The 27,254-nt window shown below is 47.3% G+C and overlaps 2 protein-coding genes across 5 annotated transcripts in view; one reads left to right on the top strand and one right to left on the bottom strand.

Annotated features, from left to right (window-relative positions):
• Window positions 1-19,483, top strand: part of DCAF1 (DDB1 and CUL4 associated factor 1) — a 72,577-nt gene extending 53,094 nt beyond the window's left edge. For 3 of the 4 annotated variants that reach the window (XM_036266349.1, XM_036266350.1, XM_036266351.1), the window contains 10 exons: window positions 138-336; window positions 1,856-1,938; window positions 2,496-2,580; window positions 5,814-6,047; window positions 6,635-6,728; window positions 7,410-7,514; window positions 7,959-8,032; window positions 8,824-8,925; window positions 14,657-14,909; window positions 18,530-19,483. In XM_036266349.1, the coding sequence (XP_036122242.1) occupies window positions 138-336; window positions 1,856-1,938; window positions 2,496-2,580; window positions 5,814-6,047; window positions 6,635-6,728; window positions 7,410-7,514; window positions 7,959-8,032; window positions 8,824-8,925; window positions 14,657-14,909; window positions 18,530-18,588 (1,288 nt within the window). In that variant the 3' untranslated portion in view covers window positions 18,589-19,483. Of the gene's footprint in view, window positions 1-137; window positions 337-1,855; window positions 1,939-2,495; window positions 2,581-5,813; window positions 6,048-6,634; window positions 6,729-7,409; window positions 7,515-7,958; window positions 8,033-8,823; window positions 8,926-14,656; window positions 14,910-18,529 lie in introns of those variants that run through there. The other variant, XM_036266352.1, reaches the window with a different exon arrangement.
• A 3,204-nt stretch (window positions 19,484-22,687) lies between these two features.
• RBM15B (RNA binding motif protein 15B) lies at window positions 22,688-25,691 on the bottom strand. The gene has a single exon (XM_036266354.1). The coding sequence runs from the start codon at window positions 25,689-25,691 to the stop codon at window positions 23,007-23,009; it is 2,685 nt and encodes an 894-aa protein (XP_036122247.1). The 3' UTR covers window positions 22,688-23,006.
• Between the last annotated feature and the right edge of the window lie 1,563 nt (window positions 25,692-27,254).

The following is a 27,254-nucleotide window of genomic DNA, read 5'->3' as shown; positions in this document are numbered from 1 at the left end:
TCATGTGATGTGTTGGAAGAACACATTTGAAACATAAGTGCTCTGTTTTTTCTTTAATCCTTCTAGCAAAGTGTTCTTTTTCTGAGTCCCTGCACATGTTTGTCTCTGATTCTCTCTCTCTCTCTCTTTTGGCTTAGGTTTCGTCCTATTTCAGTGTTCCGGGAAGCCAATGAGGATGAGAGTGGCTTCACCTGCTGTGCATTCTCAGCACGGGAGCGGTTCCTGATGCTTGGCACGTGTACTGGGCAGTTGAAGCTCTATAATGTGTTCAGTGGACAGGAGGAGGCCAGCTATAACTGTCACAACTCGGCCATCACACACCTTGAACCTTCCAGGGTAAGGGTCCCATCCTTGGTGGTTCTCAGTTATTCTTCTAAGGTGGGTTGATGAACTTTGGCCCCATTGGCTGGCTGCCTGCATGTATTTGTACTGAACGTTTTTTTGGAACATAGCCATGCTCATATGTTTATGTATTATCTGGCTGCTTCTGTGCTACAACGGCAAAGTTGAATAGTTGCAGCCATATGGCCTGCAGAACATAAAGTATTTATCTGGCCTTTTAAGTAAAAGTTTGCCAACCCCTGTTCTAAGACCTGAAGATATCTAAGTATCTATATGTGTATATATATTGATATACATGTATATATGTATCTGTACGTATGTTAATTTGCTTCTGTTGGAAACAGACTACCAACTATGAACATAAAAAATTTCTTTTTATGTCGGAAATCTCAAAGTACTGTGAATTTTTAGGAAATAAGCATTATATGATTCCAGTGGGTCATAGTTCATTAGTGCTATTTTATGGATGGAATTGACACCTTTGCTGTTCCTAAAAGTCAGGACTGTTAAGATGACATGGATAATTTTCCTAATTCAAAGTAAAGGAGGCTTACCCTTTATTGAGTTTTCTCTTTGAAACACCTTTAAGAGTCCCAGCTAGAAAGTCTAACAAATGTTTTCAGTTGACTGATATTTCAGGACTGAGGAATATGGCCAAATATTAAGAAATGAGGGAGCAGCTTGATATCTTTCCAAGTTTTTTTCCCTTTACTTACCTTTGGAGCTATTGTATTTTATGTTACTAGTTCAGGAGGATTTAATAGTATCTTTTTTTTTTTTTTTTTTTATCCTCACCCGAGGACATTTTTTTTTGCATTTATCTTCAGATAGAGTGGGAGGGGGAGAGGGAGGAGAGAGAGAGAGAGAGAGAAACATCGATGTGAGAGAGACACATAGAGTGGTCACCTACACGACCCCAACTAGTGCTGAGGACAAACTGAAGCTGAGGTACGTGCCCTTAGCAGGAACTGAACCCGGGACTTTCTGGTCTGTGGGCCGACGCTCTAACTGCTGAGCCAAACCGGCCAGGGTGGGCAGTAGTATCTTAACTTTAGTTATTTTTTAGGACACTGCAGGTATAGGTACTTAAATCCTAGCAGCTTCTGACCATTTCTTGGTTTCTGGGAGTTTTTTTTTTTTTTTTTTTTATAATTCAGCAATATATATATATATTTTTTTATCTTCACCGGAGGACATTTTCCCATTTTTTTTTGTTCAGATAGAGTGGGAGGGAGAGAGAGAGAGAAACATCAATGTGAGAGAGACACATTGAGTGGTTGCCACCCGCACAACCCAACCAGGGCCGGGGACAAATTGCAACCGAGGTACGTGCCCTTAGTGGGAACCGAACCTGGGTCTCTCTGGACTACAGGCTGATGCTCCAACCGCTGAGCCAAACCGGCCAGGGCCAGCAATATTTTTTTTTAAGATTACACTTTAAAATGCTAGTGGCAGATAGTGAAGTACACATATAAATACATGGTTACCTACCTTGGGCATTTTCTTCTTTTAGGACGGGTCCTTGCTGCTGACATCTGCTACTTGGAGCCAGCCTCTGTCTGCACTTTGGGGAATGAAATCAGTGTTTGATATGAAGTATGTATCTATTTGTACAACCTAGCCTTTGTGTTTTACAGTTGACCTAATTATACACCACCCTACCCCTTTATTTTATTCTTAGACTCAGAACCTTTTGGGAAAAGAGAAATGCTGTGAATTATTGCTAGTTTTTCTCTTCCTCATCTGTGGCTCATGTTTAATAAGATAAGGTTTTATATTTCTTATTTCCTAGATATGCTTACTAGGAATATACATTCCTATCACATAGCAGACCCTTCACTAATCCAAAATGGCACATGTTTATTTTCTCATGTTCACGTGTAACAGCTGCACTTTTTGCTGGGGCATATTTCAAAGGTACATGTGCCTTATTAGCCATTTCTTTAATCAAGCAATTCTTGTTAATAATTTTGTATCTGCTTGGGTGAAAGGAATTTTTAAAAAAATCTTGTGTACAATATTTCCCTCTTTGTGGGCTGAGAATCCACAGGTGAGTATAGTTGGTCATGAGCCTGAAGATCGCCTTTATTTTCAATCATTTGAATGGGTATGTCCTGAAGGTCTGTCACTTAAGTACTTCTGTTTGTCCATAGGCATTCCTTCACAGAAGATCACTATGTTGAGTTCAGTAAGCACTCTCAGGATCGGGTCATAGGCACAAAAGGAGACATTGCCCACGTAAGTACTGAATCTGCTCTTAAACTGATTATGCCTGTTTGTTTATACTGAAATCTGGACTGAATGTGAAGACTTAAGTCCTGTGGGCAACTAGAAATTACTCAGCGATATTCTTTCTAGTTAAAATCTATAACTGTAATGACTTAGTTCTAAGCTATCTGGGAAAAATGTAAAAGGAATGAACAGGAACTTAATCTGGCAATTTGAGAAAGATGTCATTAGCACAGCAGATACTTTAAAATACTAAGTTTTAGATGAAATAAAGTCCCTGCCTTTCTGGAGCTTCACTGGGGATACAATAAATAAGCAAATATATGGTATATCTGGTGGTAAGTGTTGCTAAAGTACAGAAAGCAGGGGAAAAGGTAGAGGGTACTTGTTAGTGGTGTGGGGTACTTTTGTTTCATCTCAGATAGTTGGTGTCACTGACTGGGTAACACTTAAACAGTGTCTTGAATTAAGTCTGGGTGTCATGCAGATATGTGGAGGAAAAGTGTCCCACGAGGAGGGAATGGCAAGGGATTAAGCTCTTACTTGGGAGGTAGGATGGAGAGACGAGGGAAGAGTTGAGATCAGTGGGGGCACATTGTGTAGTATCTTGTAGACTGTTGTTAGAACTTTGGCTTTGCCTCTGAGTGAGGTGAGCAGAGGACCCATGATGATCGGATTTAAAGTTCCTGAAAGTGTGAGTCTGGTTTCTGTGAGAGTAGCAGTAGCAGGCTTCCCAGTTAAGGGGGTGTTGAGCCAGCCCACTCCTGAGCGCTGCAGTGGGGCTGAACCCAGGTGGGCATGGTGAAGGCGCTGACACATGATGGGGCTGGACTCTGGGTTTTGGGCACATGAATTTTGTGATTCTTTCAAGTAGGAATGGCCAGTTGAATATTCAAATTGGGAGTTGAGAGAGGTCTGGAATGGGAGATATAAACATAGGAGTTGTCCACATGTTGATAATTATTTAGAGCCATGAACCTGGATGAGATCATTAAGTAAGCTAGAGAAGAAAAGAACTGTGGGAAAGAGTCCTGGCATGTGCCAGTATTTATTTTTTATTAAAGAAAAATTTTTTCCCCTTTATTGATTTTAGAGAGACAGAGAGAGAGAGAAACATCGATGAGAGAGAACATTGATTGGCCGCCTCCTGCATGCCCCTCACCAGTGATCGGGACCACAACCTGGGCATGTGTTCTGACCGGGAATTGAACCGGCAACTTCCTGGTGCATGGGTCGATGCTCAACCACTGAGCCACACTGGCCGGACGGCATGTGCCAATATTTAGAAGTTGCCGCCCTGGCCGGTTTGGCTCAGCGGGTAGAGCGTCGGCCTGCGGTCTGGAGAGACCCGGGTTCGGTTCCCGCTAAGGGCATGTACCTCGGTTGCAGTTTGTCCCCGGCCCTGGTTGGTCGTGCGGGTGGCAGCCACTCGATGTGTCCCTTCACATTGACGTTTCTCTCTCTCTCTCCCTTCCTCTCTCTCCCTCCCACTCTATCTGTACAAAAAATGGAAAAATATCCTCGGGTGAGGATTAAGAAAAAAAAAAAAAAAGAAGTTGCCGAGTGAGGAGGAACTTGGGAAAAAGACCAAAAAGTGGCCAGTAAAGGCAGCAGGAGACCCCAGGAAAGATGTTCTAGGAGACAAGGAAAGACCTTTTTGAAAAAATAAATGTTTTTTTATTGACTTTTTAGAGAGGAAAGGAGAGAGAGAGATAACATCGTTTGGCTGCCTCTGCATGCCCTGTGTTAGGCATTGAGCCCACAACCCGGGCATGTGCCCTGACCGGGAATCAAACCATGATCTCTCAGTCCATGGGACGATGCTAAATCCACTGAGCCACACCGGCTGGGCGGGCAGACTCTTTTAAGAAAGGATTGATCAATTGGGTCAGAAACTGCTGATGAGTTGCACAAGATGAGAATTGAGAGGTGACTTGATTTGACAGCGTGGAGGTCATTGTTAACTATGTCGAGCTAGTTCCATGCAAGTTTCCATGGGTGAAGATCTGATTAGAGTGGTTCATGAGAGAGCAGCAGGAGAGAAGTGGATGGCACTGCGTATAGACAAGTCTTTTGAAGTGTTTTGCTGAAAACAGCAGAGAAGTGGGTAGTAGCTTGAGGTGGGGGATATGGGGTGGTGAAGGATTTTTCCCAAACTTTTGAAAATGTTAAAATACATAGAAGAGTTGAAAGAACAGTACATATACCTACCATCTAGATTCATTAATTTAATAATTTGCCATATTTTCTTTTTTGTGTAAATGTGTGTGTGTTTTTCTGAATCATTTGAAAGTAAGTTGCAAACATCATGACATTTTATTCCTGTCTTATAGCATGTATATCCTAACAGTAAGGACATTTATTCCATAATTACACTCTGTTATCAAATTTAAGAAAATTTATAGTAATTCCCAAATATCATCTAATATCCATTTCATACTCAATTTTCCCGATTGTTCCTGATGTGTTTGGTTTCAAATGTTTTTTGTTGTGTGTTTTTTTTGAACCAGGATCCAGCCAAGATTCACATATTGCATTTGGTTGTTATGTCTCACTAATGTTTTAAAGCCAAGAACCATTTCTCCAGTTTTCATGACATTGACTTTTGAAGAGACCAGGCTAGTTGTCTTGTCCCATGATCTGGATTTGTTTGATTGTTTCCTTGTGGTATCTCCTTATTTGTTCCTGTATTAAAGGAGGATTTTTTTTTAAAGATTGGAAATATTACAGCATGTCTGTAAGCTGATGGGAAAGATCTGGTCTCTGCATGGGTTGCACACTGTAGACTTTGGAACTCTTAGTATTGTAGGGTTAGAATATGTACACTGGGAGATTTTAAAGAGAAATACTTCATTAATGCCTTTTCAGAAAGTAACCCTTAAGAGTATTCTATGGATTGTTGTTTAATCCATATGGAGAATTTCTCAGTTTCAATCTTAGAAACTCTCTGTTTCTTGAAAGGGGGAAGGGGAAGAAGAGGGTTTTCTTTTCCCTATTGCAGTCACATTTTTCACTTTTATACCTGTGAGGACTTTTCAAACCTTAAATGGGAATCAAAGCATTTAAACTTTGCTGGGGTGGTTGTGGTCTTTCTATTTTCCAGTTAATTTACAATATTAGGGCTTTTGTAATTTTGGTGGGTTTTGGAAAGCATGGGAGAGATATTTTAAACAACTTCTCTTTGAATTTTTCAGTGAATGGATTGGTCTGATTTTTCTCTTCCCACCCCTTCTTCTCTAAAGATTTATGATATTCAGACTGGCAACAAGCTGTTGACTCTGTTTAACCCAGATCTTGCCAACAACTACAAGAGGAACTGTGCCACCTTTAATCCTACAGATGATCTTGTCTTAAATGATGGCGTCCTCTGGGATGTCCGCTCTGCACAGGCTATCCACAAGTTTGACAAGTTCAACATGAACATCAGTGGCGTTTTCCATCCGAATGGGCTGGAGGTCATCATTAATACTGAGATTGTATCCTTTATACCCATGTCTTACTACTTCTCTAGTTTGTGATACAGAAATAATTTATTTTTCTGTCAATATCTGTTTCAAGTGTCTACACAGGTCCCACACACATAATAATCTGGTGCCTCTCCTTTGAAGTGTTAGTTTCTAGTAGACTCATGTCAGTGTTGGTAATTACCAACGACTTTCACTAGTACATTTTCTTTGGGAAAATTGACCAGATTCCTGCCTTCTACTTCCCTAAGCATTGAACTGACTTTTATCTTTTTTCAGAAGATTTTACTTTTGCTCTATAGAAATCAGTTGATAGGCATAAGAGTAAAATGAAGTTCTACTATTGAGAGGAAGGGAACTCACATAGCTTTCATGTATGTGAGGATAACAAAGGAAATTTTTAGGGACGTTATTCAATAACATGCTTTTATTTTACCCTGATCTCATCGACTTTTAAAACGTTAATACCTAGCAAGAGGGGGAAAGTGTTATTTCAGAATTTCCCCCAGTAAGTTAGGTAAGACGTTTTGTATAAAATAATTTTCTTAAAAACATAAAAAGTAAAATGAAATAGTTTTTCTTGACCACTCCCCTCTTAGTGGGACCTTCGCACTTTTCATCTTTTACACACAGTTCCTGCTCTGGATCAGTGTCGTGTGGTCTTCAACCACACCGGGACAGTGATGTATGGAGGTAATGAACTCTTTACTTTTCTTTGTTGTTCTCTCTCTCTTCTCTCCCCCATCACTTAGCTTGATACTTCCTTTTTGGAAAATGCTCTCAAATGTGAATTGGAAAACATTTGAAAGTTGTAACATAAAGATAAAATGAACTCTGGCCGGTTTTCTTAGTGGTTAGAGCGTCCGTCTGTGGACCGGTGAGTCTTGGGTTCAATTCCAGTCAAGGGCTCGTACCTCAGTTGCGGTTCGTCCCAGGAGGCAAGCAGTCGATGTGTCCCTCTCACATTGATGTTTCTCTCTCTCTGCCTCTCCCTCTCCCCCACTCTATCTGAAGGTAAATGGAAAAATATCCTTGAGTGAGGATTACAAAAGATAAAATGATATATAAATGTTGACACAAGATGAAAAATATACTGATTTAGGATGAAAGGCCACTGACTTTGAAGATAAGTAAATCTTGCGTAGAAAGAAATTTCATGCAGTGATTTCCCATGTGAACTTAAAAAGCTTTGCCTTTGTGGTCTTGTAGTGGTGTAAGCCTTCACCCTGTTAACGCTTTTTGGGAGCTAGATGAGAGGTTGCATATATTGTTTGCTAAATTGGTTGGGACATGCAGTGAGGACACTTGTGAATAGGGGATGATTCTAATAGTGTTTTGCTCCCCTGCTCTCTTTTCCCCTCTCCTCCCAACTAGCTATGTTGCAGGCAGACGATGAAGATGACTTAATGGAAGAGAGGATGAAAAGCCCTTTTGGGTCATCCTTCCGAACATTTAATGCAACTGACTACAAACCTATAGGTAAGCATGAATGGGGCAGACCTTGATCATTTTGTTATATTTTGGTGTTTTTTATTTAAGGTCCCCCATTTTCTGGGAGTACTATAATTTTCATTGAAAAGCAGAGGAGTTATGGAAATATTTAATGAACAGTCATCTTTAATTCCTTTAGAGCAACAGTTCAAGTGGGTCGGGACCCCTTTGGGGGGTTGAACGACCCTTTTGCAGGGGTCGCCTAAGACCATCAGAAAACACATTTCTGATGGCAATTCATAACAGTAGCAAAATTACAGTTATGAAGTAACGATGAAAATAATTTTATGCTTGGGGGTCACCACAACTTGAGGAACTGTATTGAAGGGTCGTGGCATTAGAAAGGTTGAGGACCACTGCTTTAGAGGAAAAGCTGATTTTAAGGTCAAAACAGTAGTCCAGTCCCGAGTCTTGTCCCATTCTGTTTTCCAGCAACCATTGATGTGAAACGGAACATTTTTGACCTGTGTACAGACACCAAAGACTGCTACCTTGCTGTCATTGAGGTAAAGGGAGCTAGCAGAAGCCCTGTTTATTCTGTTGTAATGTTTAGGATCACTTTACTACAGGAATTTTGTTTGGTATAAGATATGTTATAAAGTTGATGCATTCCTGGTGGTAGATTGATAACCTCATTTGATGGGGTTTGGGAGATAAACAGTATAAGAGAAATAATAAGAAAATGCCAATATAGCCCTGGCCAGTTTGGCTCAGCAGTTAGAGTGTTGGTCTGTGGACCAGAGAGTCCTGGTTTCGATTCTGGCCAAGGGCACATAACCTCGGTTGCGGTTCCTCCCCGGCCCCGGTTGGGGTTGTGCAGGAGGCAACCAGTCGATGTGTCTCTCTCACATCGATGTTTCTCTTTCTTTCTCTCTTCCTCCCTCTCTATCTGAAAATAGATGTAAAAATATCCTTGAGAGAGGATTAAAAAAAAAAAGAAAAAGAAAATGCCAATATTAAACATTCTGGAGAGTCCTGTCTCCTGAAATCTTGGACTCATAAGTTATCCCTTTTAAAGAGGTGTCTGGATCTCTCTCCAGAGCAAGACAGGTTTGTTTCAAGGATGGTGGTCTCACTTGTTTTTATAGCCCTCATTAGTCAAGGCCTCTCATCCTGTTTTTCTTTCCTTCTTTGTGTCCTAGGTATAACATTTTCGGTCAGTTCAAGATTTTGGGGTATTGGAATCTTTGATAGCTACAGGGTCAAGGTGCATGGATGCCAGCCAGAGCTGAGGTGTGGGATGGGGTAGGCCTTCTGAAGACTAACTGCTCCTTGTGAACTGGGTGTTCCGTTTCAGAACCAAAGCAGCATGGATGCTCTCAACATGGACACAGTGTGCAGGCTGTATGAGGTGGGCAGACAGCGTCTGGCAGAGGATGAAGATGAAGAGGAGGACCAGGTAAGTGGTCTTTGAGATTTCTTTCTCCTGAACAGTTTTTATAGAAGCTATGCTCTTCTGCTTTTTGCTACAGGTTTTTTTTTTTTTTAATCCTCACCCACCCAAGGACACTTTTTTTTTTTTTTTTTTTGCATTTATCTTCAGATAGAGTGGTAGGGAAAGAAGAAGAGAGAGAGAAACATCGATGTGAGAGAGACACATCGAGTGGTTGCCACCCACACGACCTCAACTGGGGCCGGGGACAAACTGTAACTGAGGTACGTGCCCTTAGTGGGAACCGAACCTGGAACTCTCCTGTTCGGAGGCCGAATCTCCAACCGCTGAGCCAAACTGGCCAGGGCAGCTACAGGGGTTTTTAAAGAACAGCCTTTGTTATCTATTGGCATATTCTGAAGGCCTGTCATGTGCCTTTAATTATTGAAACTCAGAAGAAAGTAAATTTTGTTATTACAAAACTTTACCCAGTATCTGATGGTCCTGGGAATTCCACTGTAAATTAATCTGTAGGTTAGCAATCTGATTTTGTTTTAGAGATTTCTTTGAGCTCACCCTGGGGACCAATGCCCTGGCTAATTTCAGGATGTCAATTTTATGGCATGGTCTATTTTCACAATAATAGAGTAGAGCATATAGGTAAGGAGAAGATTGTGATGCTTTTGAGAAAGTTAACATTTATGAAATGTGAGGGGATAGTATCATATCTCACAGAGTGTTAGCCTTTCCTTTGATAGGGGATTTTAATTTATGGTCATATTATGCTAGGTGCTTGCCTGTGTGGTGTGTCAGTATCAGTTCTGAAAAGTTTCGGCAGATCTTTCCTGTTTACTGGGCTCATAACCACATTCTTTTTCCAAGCTTACACTTTCCAGGCCAAATTCTTCTGTCCAATCAGAAATATTTATTGCTGATTGAGTAATATAAAGTTGAAAATAAATGACTAGGGTTTGACTTTCTTGTTGCAGATAATAAAGCAGGTAAATATCTTTTTTCCAAATCTTGGGTTCATTTTCTGTTGTTTTTTTCCCTCCCTGTATGATATTGCTTCGTGTTCGTGCTTTGTCTCCTCTTTAAGGGCACAGAGTTGCTCTGGGTGGGGAGAGGTGCAATCATAGGATGAGAGGAAGCACACTTTCCTTCGTTTGCTCTGCCATCGCTCCCCCCACCTCATTCCTGCCCTACTCTATGGTAAATCATGCCCACTGGTTAGGGCTAATGGAATACCTACCTGTTAGCGTCCTTCCCAAACAGCTGGTAGTTAAGATTTAAAAGAACTTTTTAAAAGCAACCATTTTTGAAAATGGGAATTTTTTCTTTTTTTTTTATCCTCACCCGAGGACATTTTTCCATTTTTTGTACAGATAGAGTGGAAGGGAGAGAGAGGGAAACATCGATGTGAAAGGGACACATCGAGTGGCTGCCACCCACACGACCAACCAGGGCCGGGGACAAACTGCAACCGAGGTACATGCCCTTAGCGGGAACCGAACCCGGGTCTCTCCGGACCGCAGGCGGACGCTCTAACCGCTGAGCCAAACCGGCCAGGGCGAAAATGGGAATTTTAAAAACACTTTCTGGATGAAGTCTGATGCTGTGGGTGAGGGCCCGATGCCTTCCTCTCTCAGGGTTGGTGCTGGGCACAGGTGTTTTGTCCCTTTGGGATGTAGGTGTGTAGACCACTGTGGGGCTTTACAGATCGTAACCCTCCGGGTTTGTGCTCCAGTCACTGAGTAGTTGTCTTTTTTCTTTTTGGAAAAATTTATTTGAGCCAAATAGAGGATACACAAGGTCTCAACAGACTGAGAAAAATGCTTCCCATTGAGTATTCTTTCACCTGTGATCAGAAGCTAAAACAGAGACTCACCCAACAATCCCGTGTGCTTTCTCTCTCTCTCTCTTTTAAAGTCCTTTCCAGAGGATATTTTTTTCCATTGATTTTTTTAGAGAGAGCGGAAGGGAGGAACCGAAGGAGGGGCGGGGAGGAGAGAGAGAGAAAACCATTGATGTGAGAGAGATACACAGATTGGTTGCCTCCTGTACATGCCTATATGGGGCCTGGGGAATCGAACCTGCAACCCAGGTTCATGCCCTTGACCCTTCAGTGTGTGAGCCAACACCCTAACCACTGACCCACACTGGCCAGGGCTATGTGTGCTCTCTTCATCTCCACTGTCTCTTGTGGAATGTTCTGACTAGCTCAAGAGAGCCCTAATGGATGGCCTTAGGGCCCAGTCTGGAAGAGCCTGCAAGGTTTCTAGCTTTGAGAAGATTTGGTGTGTGTGTGGGTGTGCAGTGTGGATGAGTTAGCATTGCTTCTGCATTTCTCAGGATCAGGGCACATTTCTTTTCAATCCTTACCGGAGGATATTTTTCCATTTTTGATTAAATAGAGTGCGAGGGAGGGAGGGAGGAAGGGAGGGAGAGAGAGATAAACATTGACGTGAAAGGGACACATTGAGTGGTTGCCTCCCACATGACCCCAACCAGGGCTGGGGATGAATCACAACCAAGATTCAAGCCCTTGACCGGAATCAAACCCGCAACTCATTGGTCCGTATGCCGACACTCTAACCCTTGAGCCAAACTGGCCAGGGCATCGGGGCACATTTCATCCATACTGATAACACAGTCCTCCTGGATCATCTGGCACATTTCATTCGAAGGACATCTGAAAACTGTTTTTGCCCTTAAGCTCTTGTTGTTTTGATATTTGATTTAGAGATATTTCTATGGGGTAAGACCATATCTAAACAAGTTCCCTTAATTCTGTTGATTCACATGTCCTCCTAAAATCATTGCAGTCATGTTTTGCTATATTTACTGTTTCCATCATATTTCTCCTCACCGCTTCTTTCCTGTGTCAGGTGTTTTTTTTTTTTTGACTCACTTTCCTTTGTGGGTTTCACCTAATTTTAAAAACTAGAGTCTTCATTTTCATGAGTCATTTGTTATTTAAAGTTTTGTCCTAGTCTGGATATCTGCTCTCAGGTCTCAGATGTTCCAGGTGTGACTTAAATCGCTCAGGGATGCAGGCATCTGTGATTGACACCTTTGAATTTGCCTTTTACCTTAGCAAAATAAACTCAGTGGCCTGAGTGGTTAGCTGCCATCTGATAAAATGGTCGAGCATAAAGTGCCTGTGTAATTGGTTATTTACTTTAAAAGCTTTATTGAGTACATGCTATAAAATGTATGTTTAAATTAGTTTGGAGATTAACAAGAAGGGATGAACTGTATCATTATGTTGTATGAAGACATACACAATGTATTTGACAGCCATAATATTTGGTTCCTGGGGCTCTTAGTTGGCTGACCTTCAGGAATTTGATGAGAGCAGAGATAAGCCAGTCGCTTATCAAAGCTCATATCATCCATTGGAATTTTGATATCTGTGTTGTTTTTCAAAATCAATTCAGTCCAACTTTGATGTTGGCTTTTAGAAAAATTATAAAACCAAAGATTAGTAATTGATCATTGTTCCTAGATTTTGAAGTCAGTACTTTTCAACTAGTTACAGTTAACCTTAAAAGCAAGGGAATAACGCTTTTTCTCTCCGTTCCATTTTGGAATCTGGGACACACTGGGTGCTGTGCTTTTCCAAGTGTGCCACCCATTGCCTGTCTAGAAGTGGGTGGTAAGAGTTTGTGCTGCTAACACTCCTGCTGTAAGCCTGGTTAGTGATATGTGAAAAGCCTTTTGTTTCCTCCTAAAAAGTTTAAAATGTATGTGAATTAGATTCTGTCAGTGAGGAGAGAAAACCACAAGCATTTATGACTGAAATGACCCTGTAGCTTTTAAGGATAGTTAACAGTAGGAAAAATGTCAAAAGGAGTAAAAGCAGGAGTTTAAATTTTACTGAATGTGACAAGTTGACATAAGACAGTAGGTAGGTTCAGATTTGAATTACATTTGTAAAAAGTTATTCTGCTAGCCCGGCCAGTGTGGCTCAGTGGTCAAGCATCGACTCATGGCACCAAGAGGTCGCCGGTTCAGTTCCCGGTCAGGGCACATGCCCAGGTTGTAGGCCCAGTTCCTAGTGGGGGGCATGCAGGCGGTGGCCAGTCGATGTTCTCTCTCATGGATGTTTCTCTCTCCCTCTCCCTTCCGCTCTCTAAAAAATCAATAAAGAAAAAAGAAATAATTTTTTAAAAAGTTATTCTGCTGTTCTCATTTTTAGATTCACTTATTAAAGTATGACCAGAGATTTTGTTTTCTCAGAGTTTGGTTATATTTTGAAGGGAATATAGGCTAAAAGCTATTTCTCTTGAACAACAGACATATTGAAGAAGAATTTTGAATGGTTTAGAAATAAATGCTGCACTGATTTAAAAGATGACATTGTTTAAGTCCTAGAGAACAAGACAGTTGGATGTAGCCAAGAAGGTCAGTTGTAATACTTGGATTCACGTTGTAGGTTCTGCCATTGGGAGTCTGTGATAGGGTACCTATTATTATAGAAAAGTAGAATTTACAACTAGCAGGCACTTCAGAGGTAATCTTGTGTTTTCTGGTTCTTCATTAAGGGTACACTTTATAGTTCCTGGGGAACTTTTCCAAAGTCCACCTGTGTGAGCTTCATTTATAAAGATTGATTCTATGGACCCTGAGTGGGGTTTAGGCATGTGTACTTTGGAAAACATTTTCCCAGGTGTTTCTGATGGTTACACCTGAGCAGGAGCCACTGACTTAATTAAATTACCTCATTCAACAAGAAATTGGGATTTTGAGAAGTTGGCATTAGATGTTCAGTGAATGGTCATTGCTTCTGCTGTAATTCTGAAAGATGAGCAGCATCTTGGGGCTTCTGGAAGGAGTAAGATCAGAGAGAGCTGGAGAACTGGAGACGGCAGGGGAAGGGAGAATGTGGTGATGCAGTGAAGATTGGATGGTGGGGGAGTCCTGGGGACCCAGAACTATGTGACTAATGTTGGTCACATTTACTGGGAAACACCTGTCATCTATATCAAGGCAAGGAGGTGTCCTCTTTTGCTTGAAGGGAAACAATTTGGATACTTGTGCAAAGTTGAAATGTGTGGCAGATGCTAGAATGTGTCATTCACAAAGCCAGGTATTTCGCCTTCTGGTAGTTTCCCCTCCTTTGGGAAGTTGTCTTATGAATGAAAGTTTGGACAGTTTCTCTAGCATACTCTTTATGTGTGTGTCATAACAGAAATGGGGTTACCTGTTAGTGTTTTGTGCTGTAAAAATCTGACTTGTATGGTTTGGATCACTGGATATTTATGATAGCACTGCTAGAGGTTTACCCACATTCTTGGGCAAGAACTTGAAGGGCATAGGAGCTGATGATTCAGCAGCTGTGTTCTTCCCCTGTTTTGCTAGGTAGAAGTACAGGTAGATTCCAGGTGTAGAAGCTTTTGTTCCAGTGCCTTATCTGACTTCACTTGGTTTGGCTGATGCAGGACAGAGAAGAGTCCCTTTGGGGTTATTAGTTAGGAACCTAGCATATTGATGGCAGAGACCTCTGTAAAGGGAGTTTTCTGTTTCTTTGGATAAGGCTGCATGACCAGTAATGCCTTCGTGGAGTAACTGTCATCCTTGCCTGAGTTTCTTGAGGGACATGTGCATGACGAGTCTGCTGGTCCCTGAAATCTGTGCTGACCTCGATTACTACTCTCTCCAGTGACAGTTTCCTCCCATCCTTTGGGAAGGAGGGAAGATTCCTATGTGTCAGTCTTCTGTATTCATACTAATGGACCTAATGCTCTCTTACCAGGAAGAAGAAGAACAGGAGGAAGAAGATGACGACGAAGATGACGACGACACCGATGATCTAGATGATCTTGACACTGACCAGTTGCTGGAGGCAGAGTTGGAGGAGGATGACAACAACGAGAACGCAGGGGAGGATGGGGACAATGACTTTTCTCCCTCTGATGAGGAGCTAGCAAATCTTCTAGAGGAGGGAGAGGACGGGGAGGATGAAGACTCTGATGCAGATGAGGAAGTGGAACTGATCCTGGGGGACAGTAAGTCCAGGACTGACCATGGGGCTGAGCCTTGGCACTCAGGGAAAGGGGCCTTCTCTGTGTCAGCCCAGCCCAGTGTGGAAACCACACCAGAGTTCTGTGCCCCTTAACTGTCGATTCAATCCTCTGGCCCCTTGAGGAAAAGCAGTTTACCATTTCTGACCCTCTGCTCTCCCCATCAGACTATGTGACCAAACAGTTGTGGTCTCTTCTCTTTAACACAGAAGCTGGTAAACGTGTTACCCTTTGTAGGCCACAGTCTTTCTTGTGGTTCGGAAGCAGCCAGAGACAGACAGGAGTTCTGCTCGTGGCTGCTTAGAGAGCGAGCCTCGGAACGGAAGGCCGGGGTGTAGTTCTTCCCCAAGGCACAGCTGGCGTCTGCTGTCTCTGCTCTTTTCTGAAGTTCTAACGTGGAGGCGTCTTTCCAGTCTGCTTTTGCCTTAAAGGCCAGAGGGCAAATGTTTCTTTGGCTTTTGTTTTTTTCTTTCCTCTCCCCCATCCCTCCTTATTCCAACTTAGAAAAACCTCCAATTTTTCCAGTAACTCCCCATTAGGACAGGTTGCTGAAGTCAGATGGTCCCGACTACGCTAAGGAACCCTGAATAGCATAGCAGTGGTTCTGAGGGCTGACGCATCGGCAGCCTCTCTGTGGTCCTGCTCTTCCTACTGCTGCCCCGCCCGATGGAGTATCCCTGTGACAGCCATTGTTTGTGTAGCTAACCCAGTCAGCGTTCTCACGACCACAGTATTATACTTAATTTAGTAGCCCTAACCACATGTGGCCATTAAAATTTTAATGCATACAATCTGAAAAATTCAGTTCCTCATTTTCATGTCCACATTTCAAGTGCTAAGTAGCCTCATGTAGCTACCATATTGAACACAAATACAGAACATTTACATCATTTCGGAAAACTGCATTGTGCTGGCCTAGACCCACAGATGCCAAGCATCTTTATAGTAGATGTTTGGTTTCACATAATCATTGGTGTGTGGTGGTAGAATGGGAGAGGGAGAAAAAGAGGGAAATATCTTAATGCTTCTGGCCCTCAAGATCGAGGGCAGCCGGCTTAGGGAAGTCTCACGTGTCCTCTGTGGGACTGGGAGGGATGCCTTCTATCTGCCCACCTGCTGTTTACCAGCTGCCATTTTTTTCAGTATGGGAGGTTAAGGTGATTCAGTGGAGGAAGACTTGTCTTATCCCTAGCCATCGTCAGAGAGCCTAAGGGGCAAGGGACACATGACAGTATTGATGCCAGAAGGGCAAGTGTTACTGAACCTTTTGTCATCTGAATAGTGACACGTGGGCACAAACTCCATTTCCCTTCGATTACAAATAGTAAGGTGGGCTAAAGGAGCAGCTGGTGGTGTGTGTGCCCCCAACATGAGAGTATCACCAATTTTACCATTAACTGGAATATAAAGCCACTAAATTTTATTTAACCTGTACAATTACTGCCTCCTTTTGTCTTTACTGTTTAGTTTAGGAAATCTTTCTTTCCTAGCCCAAAACAATCTGGAAAACCTTAATTCTGTCAGCAATGAGAATGTTACTGTAACTTGGTGGGAAGATTTGTGATGTAGAAATGCCATGATAGATGACAACTTGACATTTTAGTGTGGGCTCAGGAACTGAGGTGGTGGAGAGCAGCGCCTGCAGTGTGTGCTCCATCGCTCTTAGACTCAGCTGCTTGCAACCGCAGATGGAGGGCACATTCCCTGGGCCCTTGGTTTGCTGGTGTTTTGCCTCACTCTAAGCCTATAGAGCAGTAGCGCTTAATCTTCTGGGGTTTGTGGAGCCCTGTTAGGATATGATGAAAGATCAAGACTGCAGGGAACCACACGTGCCCACCTAACTTAACCTAACCTGTGCCTGATTCCTGATGCAGAACCCAGCCCTAGGAAGAGGAACTCCTTGACTCTTGAGTTCTTTGTGTTTCTCTGTTCCAGCTGGTTTTGCCCCCACCCCCACCCCCACCCCCACCCCCAAATGTTATAGAGCAACAGGTTAAATATTGCAAACAATTGTGTTTACATCTAGACGGCCTTTCCTCAGAGGGCCAGGGTCTGCTGAACACTTGGAGGACGAGGAAAGGCTGAGGAAGGTAGAGCAAGGAGTCCTGACACCTGAACATCAGGAAGTTAGTGTCCAAGCCCTGAAGGTTCTTTCAGATCCTGTGCTTGACATTCCTGTGTTTAACATTCCTGTGTTTAAAGGGCTGTGCTGTGATCCGCAGCCAGTGGCATGGACAGTCCTAGATGCAAGGCAGAAATGTTCAGACTCTTAGTAGCTATATAGCTGATAGACAGGTCTCAGGTAGGTGGGTCTGGCATTGGTGGCTCATAGCGGGGATACTCGGGAGGTCAGCTGTGGGTCCCAGGCATCATGCTTGGCCCTGGGGAGTAAGCCCCACCCTTCCCTGCTGGCACGTCCTCAGTTCTGGCAGCAAGGAAGCTGATGAGGCTGTCTGACCAGCTGTGATCTTTCCAGCCTGTTTCCCCTCCTCACCAATAAAGTCAGGCCATGTTGTGCCCTTTTTGACCCAGGAACACTGGTTTATCCAGCCATCTCTCTGGCTTATTTTCAAGACTTTCTTGAATCAGGGCCTTGCATTTTTTCACTTCATTTTATCCTCTTCAGTTTTCTTCCTAAAGATTATAGTGAAGGAAGGAAGGTGTGGGAACATGCTTTGTTCTTCCTCAGCTGATTCTCTCAGGATCTTGGAAGGCTGATGAGGGCTTGTGTGGGACCTGTAGCTGCCCCTCTCCCGTGGGAACTCCAGAGCCCATGGGCATTGGCAGGGCTATAGGTCAGGCTGCCCACTTCCCTGGGTCCCTTGTTAAAAAACATTTCACAGCTTCTTGAGCTATGAGCACTAAGACTATCCCCTTATCTTCTTCACTCAGCAAATACTAGAGTCCTTGGGAACTAGGGAGTAGGTGTCCCTCCGATTTTGGTCAGCCAGAGACAGTGCCAAGGGCATCTCACAGCTTGTCCCTGCTGGCCTCCAGATGGAGTTGCCAGGCACCAACCCTCTGCTGCCGCTGCAGCTGGCCCGCACCCTTTGAGGAATTTGTTCCTGCAGATGATATTCAGAAACTACAGAGGACTGAATCCTTGGTTGATAATCTCTACCTTTAAGGGCTCTTTTGAGAAGAGTGACTAAGGAGTTAAAGAGAAATCTCACTCTTGCTTGGGTTCAGGTCCTGGGGATCAGGCAGGCCTTGCCCATCCCTGGAGGACTCCAGAGGCCCAAGGGCTGTGGGGCTCACCCATTGCTCCCTTTAGCCCTGCCCCTTTGCAGCCATTCAAAGCATCATGGGTAGAAGCTTGACAGGGGTTTGCCTGGTCCCTAAAGGGCCTGCAAGGCAGGATGAAGCTCTAGAATCAGAGGATACCACATCCAAGCCCTTTGAAAGTAAGAGAGCAAGAGGTCCCAGGGGTGACCACTGTTGCCAAGAAGTATATTCTCCAGATCCAACTCCAAGGAGTTAGTTGATGTGTTTTCCTCTTCTGAGCGTTGCTCAGACATAAATATATATGTACATGCAGGGGCTTCCTTCCTGAAAGCTGTCTAGCCCCGTGTGTAATCTGGCCTCTCCCTTTGCTTACCTTTCAGCCGACAGTTCTGACAACTCTGATCTGGAGGATGACATCATCTTATCTCTGAATGAGTGAGGAGCCATCACCACGTGGACGATTCTTGGCAGGCGAGAAACTGAGTCAAATGAATTCAGAATACCTTCCCTCCCCTTCCTCCCAGGGCCGTGTCTTTTAAGGAACTGTATGGCCTGCACTCAGAGGACTATGGTTTAGAGGGTCTCACTGGGCCCTGAGGACCCTTCCAAAGCTAACCGCTACAAAAGACAACGGGTTAGGCCCTAGTTTGCTCCCCCTTCATGGACATATCTTTCCTCAAGGGGAAAAAAAAAAAAACATGTTTCTGGGGTTATTTCACAATATATTTTCTTTGTATAATGTTCTTTACTTAAAAGAACAAGAAATAGTTTTTTATAAAACTTAAAAAGAAAAAAAAAAAAGCCAGGCATTTATAATTGAGGGTATGAACTTATATCCACCAGACCAGGTCCTTGTCCCACTTCATTTTCTATGGAAGAAAAATGACGTCTAAAGAACAATATAGAGGCATTTTTACATACGTATTTAAATGAAAAGGAAAATCGTGGTTTCTTAAATTGATAAGGATTAAGACTATTTTATTATAAATATAATATATGATTTTTTAACCTGTTTTGTTGCCTCATAAGCTGTCAGGTTAACTTGTCTTCCTCTGGACCAGAGGTGGGAGGAAGGTGCTGCTGTTCGCCGAGTCAGTACCTGGATTCACCCAGCTTTGTGGTTTGGGGCAGCAAGGTCGTGTGGATATTGGTTTGTGGAGTTGAGGGAACTTAGGATATGAGTTCACTCCCTCTATTTTTCTTTGTCCTTCAGTTTTTCAAAAATCTTTTTTTTTCCCCTTCCTCCCCAATGTGGAAATTACAAATCAAAGGCCTTTTTCTTTAATGTAAAGTGTATTTATTTAAAAAAATACAAAATAAACTACAAGTCTGTCTTTGTTTATGGCCTTTCCCTGTCCTCTTTTACAAAGGGGGTCTGCCCCTCTCCTGGCAGCTCTAGCCAGGCAGCAGAAGACGCCTTCCAAGAGGCAGTCCAGGATGGTGGTGAGAACACATTCTGCCCAAAAAAGCAGTCTGGGGAGAAAAGTAGCTTAGTCCCAGTGTCTGCCCCCGGCCTGCAGCTCTCCTCCAGAGACTGTCTTTGTAAGAGCACCTCACGGGCCGAGTGAGGGCACTGCCCACTGTGTGCACCCCCCTGTCCCCGGGCTCTCGATCAAGAAGGCAGCTCCGGAGCACAGGTACGGTGGAGGTGGCAAAGGTAAGGAGTGGAAGCATTTCGGCCATACCTATAGCTGGGTGACTACTGCTCCCTAAAAGGCAGTGTTTTAGTGGATTTGAGCAGTTCTTCAGCTTAGGGATAGTTGGGGCTTGGTCAGGCTGGGCTTACAGAGATTTCACAGGCCCCTAAAACTGGCCTCGAGTTGAACTGTGCTGCTGCAGTCCCAAGCACTTCGCACTCACCCACCCTGCCCTCCCCTCCCCACCGTAAGCAGGAGACCCTAGTCCCCTTTCTTCCTTCGAGTTTGCCCAAGTAACAGCTTCTTGATTTCTATCATGTAGGTGTGTAGCTCAGAGAAGAGGGAGCAGATTTGGTTGTGAAGTTAACAAGCAAGACAAGACAGCTAAAACTCACCAGGGGCTGGTGAAGCCCTGCTGGGCTTCGGAGCACCATACACTCTGTCACACACACCGAAGCGGGCCTGTGTCGCACAGGTACCTCTTGGTCCTCTAGAGAGCAGAGGTCTCAGCTCCTAAGTTGCTTCATGCCTCAGCTTAAATAGGTTGCTAACACCTAACCAGTAGAATAGTTTGCTGGTGCTGAATGGATTAGAAGAAAACGGGTTAAAAAGTAAAGAAATAGCAAAAACACTATATTTTAGTCATTAACCAAGCCCCTGTCTCCCTGAACTCTGCCAAGAGCTCTTGGGAGCACCCACAGGTCTCTTGGGTAGAGGGGGACCTCCAACAGGAAAGCAGAATTCTGGTCGACTTGACAACACACCCTTAGGGGAGTGCCCTGAGACACTAAGGAAACAGCAGCCCTCTTTCTCATCCCCACCGGGGCTCAAGGCCTGAGTCACTTAGGAAACACAGGAGGCAGATTTTGCCTTTAAACAACACCCTAAACAAGACCTGGACCCCAGGGGGAGGCACTGGCGCCAGCAGGTAAAGCGTTTTCTTCCGGAGACCTTGACCACCTGAGCTGCCTGATTGTGCGGGCCAAGGCCTTTATGAAAGGGCACAGAACCTGTTGCGTCTTACGAGTCAAAGGAAGGAAGCAGTTGAGGAGAGGGTCTGAGAAAGAGGAGGAAGGTCACACAACAAGCTGTGCAGTTCTTCACCAAAACTCTAGTTCTTTTGGGGGCCAGAGAACACCTATCCCTGAAGAAGGGTGGACAATAAAGGGTTGAAGTATCTTCGATCAGATTTCCTAGGTTCCTCTCTGGGAAGGCTAGGGGTCTTGAGTGCCCACTCCGAAGGCACCTCTGGCCTGTGACCCAGCACCTGTCAGAGCTGCAGGAGACCCTGCAGTGCGCCTTGGAGCCAGCCAGCCAGCCCTCCCGCCCTCGCTCTAAACGAGACAAGGCCCACCCCTGCCTGGAAGAGAGCGGCTGTGGCCTGGCTGTGCCCGACTTGCTCAGAAGCCTGGCAGTGGTGGCCCCAAGCTCAAGTACAACAGGCAAATAAACACGTTGAACACTCTTCCCTTGTGTGGATGTTTTGTTACGAACTTGCTTATTCTCTTGTGAACACCAGCAGAGGCCCAAGGAGCAGTGCTTCCCCAGGCACCGTCCCCTATTTACCATAAATCTCCAAGGGCTCAAAGACACCTCTTCTGTCTTTGTGGAGAAGCATCCCCAGGCTCCACCTCACGAATGTCTCAAAACCACCTGCACTGCCACTGCCGTGAGCCAGCTAGGGTAGTGCACCAGGCCTGGAGCATGGCATGGCCGATGGGGTCAGGAGTCCCTGGTCATTTGGGGGCTCATTTCTCTCACTGGAGCTTTGTTTTCCTTTCACCCTGACAATGACCCTTTTGGAACAGCCAAACTACCACACAAATATTCGATGGTATTTGGGCTATGCTCCGTGCTGCTGTATGACAGTTTGCCAGTGCTGGCCATAACGTGTTGTCAGAGACACATGGTAACAATTCAGTGCTACTTCAAGCCGCCTTTCCCTCCCGGCTCAGGGAGGCCTCCACATCCCTCCAGCCTGGCTGGAATGGCTGAGCTCTCGTACGTCCAACACCACTGAGGCTGACCTCGTTTCCCCACAGGAGCACTGATCTCCCACGGGTCTGTCTCCACCTCCTCAGTATCCAGGCAAGAGGCCTAGGCACACTCACCTTGCACCTGGGAAAGTTAAGTCAGCATCTTCCTCACCCACTGCACTTCATTGCAGCATCACAAAAATCTTCAGTGTCCCCCACAAAGCTCTAGGGACTTGGCACAGCCCTCCACATTGACAATCAGTTCTGAACAACCAGAGGAAGAGCTGGAATTCACAAGTTCAAGAATAAGCAAGGGAAGCTGCCTCCCAACCTCCGTTCCAGCATTTGGCCTCTAGTGTCTGGGAGTCTGAGGCAGCTCCATCTCCAACTAGGTGTCCCTGGGTGGCTGCATTAAGGCGAGAAGGGAGGTTGAACACGAGGGAGTCCATGTGGCTCTGTGGCACCAAGACCCCTGAGCATCAATATTGCACTGCTCCTCCCGTGACTAAAAGACCACACAGCTACTAAAGACAACCTGCTTGCAAAGAGGCCTTAAGACTGGGTGCTTTGTCCAACAGCCACAGCTCAAACTGATGGACACACAAGTTGTTTAGGGCAGAACCAAAACCAAAAACTACTGTAGCTGCTGGCTATAGACCTTAGGCACACGCCCTTCCTTTGCATGAGCTCTGCTCAAGCTGGCATGGCAGGGGCCCGAGTACAAACTGAGGCCTACTTGCTCTCAGCCAAGGTTAAAAACTGATGTGAATCCAGTCCTGACTCAGCCCAGAGAGCGGAGATGAGAGCCACCAATGCAGCAGGACTTTGAAATATACCAGTGCCAGAAAGATGACGTAGGGCATTTTGTGGGGAAGGTCTTCCATCTTTGAGAAAAAAGATGATTAAACCAGGACTCTGAACAGGATTAAAAATCCATCCTCTGACAAAGGTTTTACTGACAACTTTCCATACAGTCAAAAAATTAAAAAAAATACAGAACACAGCAGACAGTATCTTGTACACTAGAAATCAGCATGACAGGAGTCCCTTCTCGTCACTGTAAAAAAAATCCCAAAAACCTAAGCTTAGTTTTGGTGTGGGGCAGGACTTTGGTCCCCCACCTAATGAACCAAAACAACCCAGCAGAAAATTCAAACCAAGGGGGTGGGATAGAGGCAGGGGATCAGATTTTAAAATAACTGCTTTTGTGACACAAATGTGGAGCTGGAGAAGACAGGTTGGGGCTAGGCAGTGTCTCTTACTATAACTATCACCATGTGTTCTTCTTCTAGCTTGCCCAATGTCCTCAGTGCTGACTGGAGGTACTGCTGTGAAAAGTCGCAGGGTGGGAAGGCATAGAGCATACCTGTGCTGTCTCTGCCCTTGGACCCACCCACCGGCAGGCTGATCACACCAGCCGCCTGCTTCTGTTTCAAGTAGGAGACCAGGTTCCTGAGAAGCCGCCTCTGTAGGCCTGGCTCCACCATGGACATCCCCTCAGTGCCAGGCCCACTGGGGGTGGCCTGGGTGGCTAGCAGCACTGCATAGCCATTGGGGCTCCCCTGCTTGATGCGCCGAGTGACCTCGTCAAGCTTGGGTTGGTCCAGTCTGAGGCGCTGGGCAATCTTCAGCTGAGTCAGCTTACTCCCTGAAGTGTGGTCTTTGAGGAGACCACTGATCACCCCCTGGTCCCCCTCCAGGATGTGCATAGACGTCGGGAAGCAGCTGTTTTTCAACACTAGAAGCCCATTCCAACCCAGCTGCAGTGTCTGGGCATACTCTGAAAGATTCTTGAGCTTTTTGGTCTCGTGTTTTGGCTCTTCAAGAGACTTTGGCTCAGCCTCCGCAGTCCGATGATTGCGCTCGCTCTCGCGTGTCTTCTTCCCGTGGGAAGAGTCTGGAGCCTCATGGTGGTGGTGGTGGCCACGCTCCTCAGCCCCGTGTCTGCTGTTGCTGAGAGAGTTACTGCTGGATTCCTTGGTCCCTTCGCTGGAGTGATTTTCCTTACGGCTGCGCTCAGGTGTGCGGTCAGAGCCTCGGTCAGCCTGCTGCCCACCACCCTTGGTCCTGCTTCGTTCCTCGTAAGGGGAGTGGGTTGTCCTCCCACGATCACTGGAAAGACTCCTCCGCTTCCGCCTCTCCTCCCAGGGCTTGGGCAGGCCCCGGTCCCCATCTCCTCCCCAGCGCTCCCCACTCCGGCTGCGCACTGAGCGGCTGTAGCCCTCCAGGCTGTTTCGGCGGTCAGAGCTTTTACCGGGGCTGGTCCAGTCCCCTTCTAAGAAGGTCCGGTCTCGGTCTGAATACAGGAGGTGTGGAGGGGTCCTATCACGAACCCGCAGGTCGGCATCCAGGTTTCGGTGCCTGGTATACCCATCTGGGAGAAGCTCGTAATGCACAGGGAGAGGGGAGGGCTGGTACTGCTGGGGATACCGAGTCTCCTCTGCTTTGGCAAAATCCACACGCAGCCTGCGGTCTGGACCACCCAAGGGAAAGCCCCTCATTTTAGCACAGGCGGCCTGGGCTGCATCCAGGCTCTCATACTGGATGTAGGCAAAACTGTCTCCTTTGACATGATCAATGGTCCGAATGCTCCCAAAGCGGTCAAACTCCCGGGCCAGAGCCGCCAGTGAGGTGTTAGGTCCCAGACCACCCACCCAGAGGCGGGTGGTGGGATTGGCCTTGCCATAGCCAATCTTAATAGGGTTGCGGCCAATCACCCGGCCTGACATGGCCACCTTGGCCCTGTGGGCCATGTCTAGGTTCTGGAACTTGAGGAAGGCATACGCACCGCCCTGGCCGCGGGCCGGTCTCTTGATAACCACTTCCTCAATGATGCCATACTTTTCGAAGGCCCGTCGCAACTCCACCTCCGACACACTATGGTCCAGGTTCCCAATGAAGAGGTTGCGCGTGGCCCGCTGATCGTCCTCAGGCATCAGGTCCTCCTCGCACACAGCTGGGTAACCGTAGGGGCGCCCCCGGTCATCGTACAGCCCGTAGTAGTCCAGGGCCCGCTCCCGGGATAGTCCCACCGCGGCGGCGGCGGCAGCATCCAGGGCAAAGGCTGCAGCGGCGTGGCGGGCGCGGGGCTCCCGCAGGGGCGGGGCGGCCACGGGGGACAGCGAGCGCTGCTTGTACTGGTAGCCACCGTGCAGCGGCAGGTAGCTGAGCGGGTCGGTGGGCGTGGGCGGCCCTGGGGGCGGCGTGGAGGCGGCGGCACTGCTGCTGCTGCTCCTCCGGCTGCTCCCCCCGCCGCCGCCGCCGCCGCCGCCGCGCAGGTACACGGGCTCCACCTTGAGCGGGCGGTCGTAGAGCAGCAGCTGGCGGGCCAGGGCGTGCTGGCGGGCCTCGCGCGCGTCCTGCGGGTGTCGGAAGTTCACGTAGGCGACGCGGCCCAACTCGGGCGTGTGAGACAGGCGCAGGCTGATCTCGCCGAAGCGCTTGAACTGGTGGAAGAGCCGGTCCTCGAGGTGCTCGGCGGGCAGCGCAGGGCTCAGGCTGCTGATGAGCAGCGTCTTGTACTCGGGCGCGGCCGCTGACGAGCCGGGACCCGCGGGCTCAGCTCCGGGTGGCGGCGGAGGTGGCGGCAGTGGAGACGAGCGAGGCGAAGCTGAAGCTCCCGGGTCCCCGGGGGCCTTGCCGCCGCGTCCCCCGCCCCCGGCGCCCGAGCCCGAGGAGCGGCCGCTGCTCACACGGTGATTGGCGTCCCCGGCGCCGCGGCCTTCGCGATGACCGCCCCCACCGCCGCCGCTCCCGCGGGGTTTGTCGCGGGTCCGTGTTGGAACGGGATGCTTGGCGCCGCCTGAGGCCTTGTGCGCCGCCCGCCGCCCGCCCGCCTCCGCCTCCCGTTCGCGCTCCCGCGGCCGCTTGGCTGACGATGACGAGCCGCGCCCGCTCGGGCTCGTGTCTCGCTCGCTCTGCCTCTTCATGGCGCCGGCGCGGCGGGCGGGCGGGCGGCCCGCAGGCCCCTCACAGCAGCAGCGGAGGCGGAGGCCGAGGAGGCAGCGCCCCCGGCGCCGCCATCTTGGACAAAAGGACTCGGTGCGGCGGCGGGGCGGGGCGGGAACGGCGCCCAGGGGCTGGGCGTTGCGTTATCAGGCTGCGCCAGCCGGGCCATGTGACCTCCGGGTGGGCGGGGCGAGAGCTGCGCCGGGCTTGCGTAATCGGACTGCGCCAACCCGTGCCACATGACCCGGCGGCAGGCGGGCGAGTCCGGCAGGGCGCTGAGCTTTGGCGCCATCGTGTGGCCCCCGTACCTGCGGCTGGGGCGACGCTGAAATCAGTCCTCGCGAGAACCGGGCTAACTGGCGCATCCCGATCCTACAACTCTGCGCGCCGTGACCCCCGGACCTTGAAGCAGCGTCCCCTTTACGTGGTATCCCCTCAATCCTCACCACGGCCTCTCCTGACGGGGGTTCAGGACTGACAGCCCCGAGGGTTGGAGCACGCACGGCGCACAACTTGGGCACACGTTCAGGTTCACCTGCAGCGCCTCCTGCCCCGCATCTCCTCCCACCCACCCCAATTGGCTGGTCATGTGGAGGGCGAGACTTGTCCAGGCCCTGGCACAGAAACCTGATACAACAAACCTACAGTTTATGGGGTGGGAATAGGCTCCTTGGCACCAGACGGCAGGCCGCAAGGGCACAGAGGCCAAATTCACGGGTTAACCACAAATTGCCACGCTTACCTCTCACTGGCCAGGACCCTCCTATCCACCTCCGGGGCAGGACCTCCTCTCCGAGGTGAAGTGAGGTGAGCCAGGGAGAGGTGCTGGAGGCATGGCAGAACCTGCCCCAACTTCAGCCACAGAAACTGTGGGGTGGGAGGTGCGCACCAGTTCTTCCCTCCTCCCACATTGCAAAGCAGCTCCTGGAGCAGCTAAAACAGGTGCAAAGGGAAAGGCCTTAGAGTAAACACCTGTAACACAGCATGACCGGCTGAAATCTGCTTCCAGACAGGAGTTAACCCTTTCATAGATAACCATGGAGGTCAGTCCTAGGGTAGTTGGGCTGTTTCCCTGTTCGGTGTGGTCAGCTGAGACATCTCCATCTTCCAGGACTTCTGGCTCCAACTGTGGATTTTCCCAAATAACTTTCATGGTCTCAGGACACTGCTCGTCAGATCTTAGCCCACCTAATTCCCGCAGTCAGGGAAGTCTTGGCCTGCGGAGTGCTCTGCATCCGGCTTTCCTCTCAGACATGGTGCTGCCAAGCACTGGTGGATTCGAGGGCAGGTTGCAATAGGCCCCTTATGTAGGCAAACTGAATTTAGGAATAGCACAAATGAAGAGATCTGAGGGCTGAGCAAGTCCTTGGAAAGAGCTGTTTCTTAGTCCTTCCCTTCAGGAGGTCTCTGCAGGCCCAAGAAGCAGAGATGTTTCCATCAAGCCACAGCCCCTGTGGACAACTGGGTTTCCCAAGAACCAACTCCACAGAAAGCAACTAAAAAACAGATCTGGGGACACTCTGAAGACAAGCCCTGAGGACCTC

Source organism: Molossus molossus, unplaced genomic scaffold (assembly GCF_014108415.1).
Source record: "Molossus molossus isolate mMolMol1 unplaced genomic scaffold, mMolMol1.p scaffold_m16_p_18, whole genome shotgun sequence".
NCBI classification, from domain to species: domain Eukaryota; kingdom Metazoa; phylum Chordata; class Mammalia; order Chiroptera; family Molossidae; genus Molossus; species Molossus molossus.
Note: the sequence above shows the minus strand (reverse complement) of the source record. Positions and strands in the feature narration are given on the sequence as shown.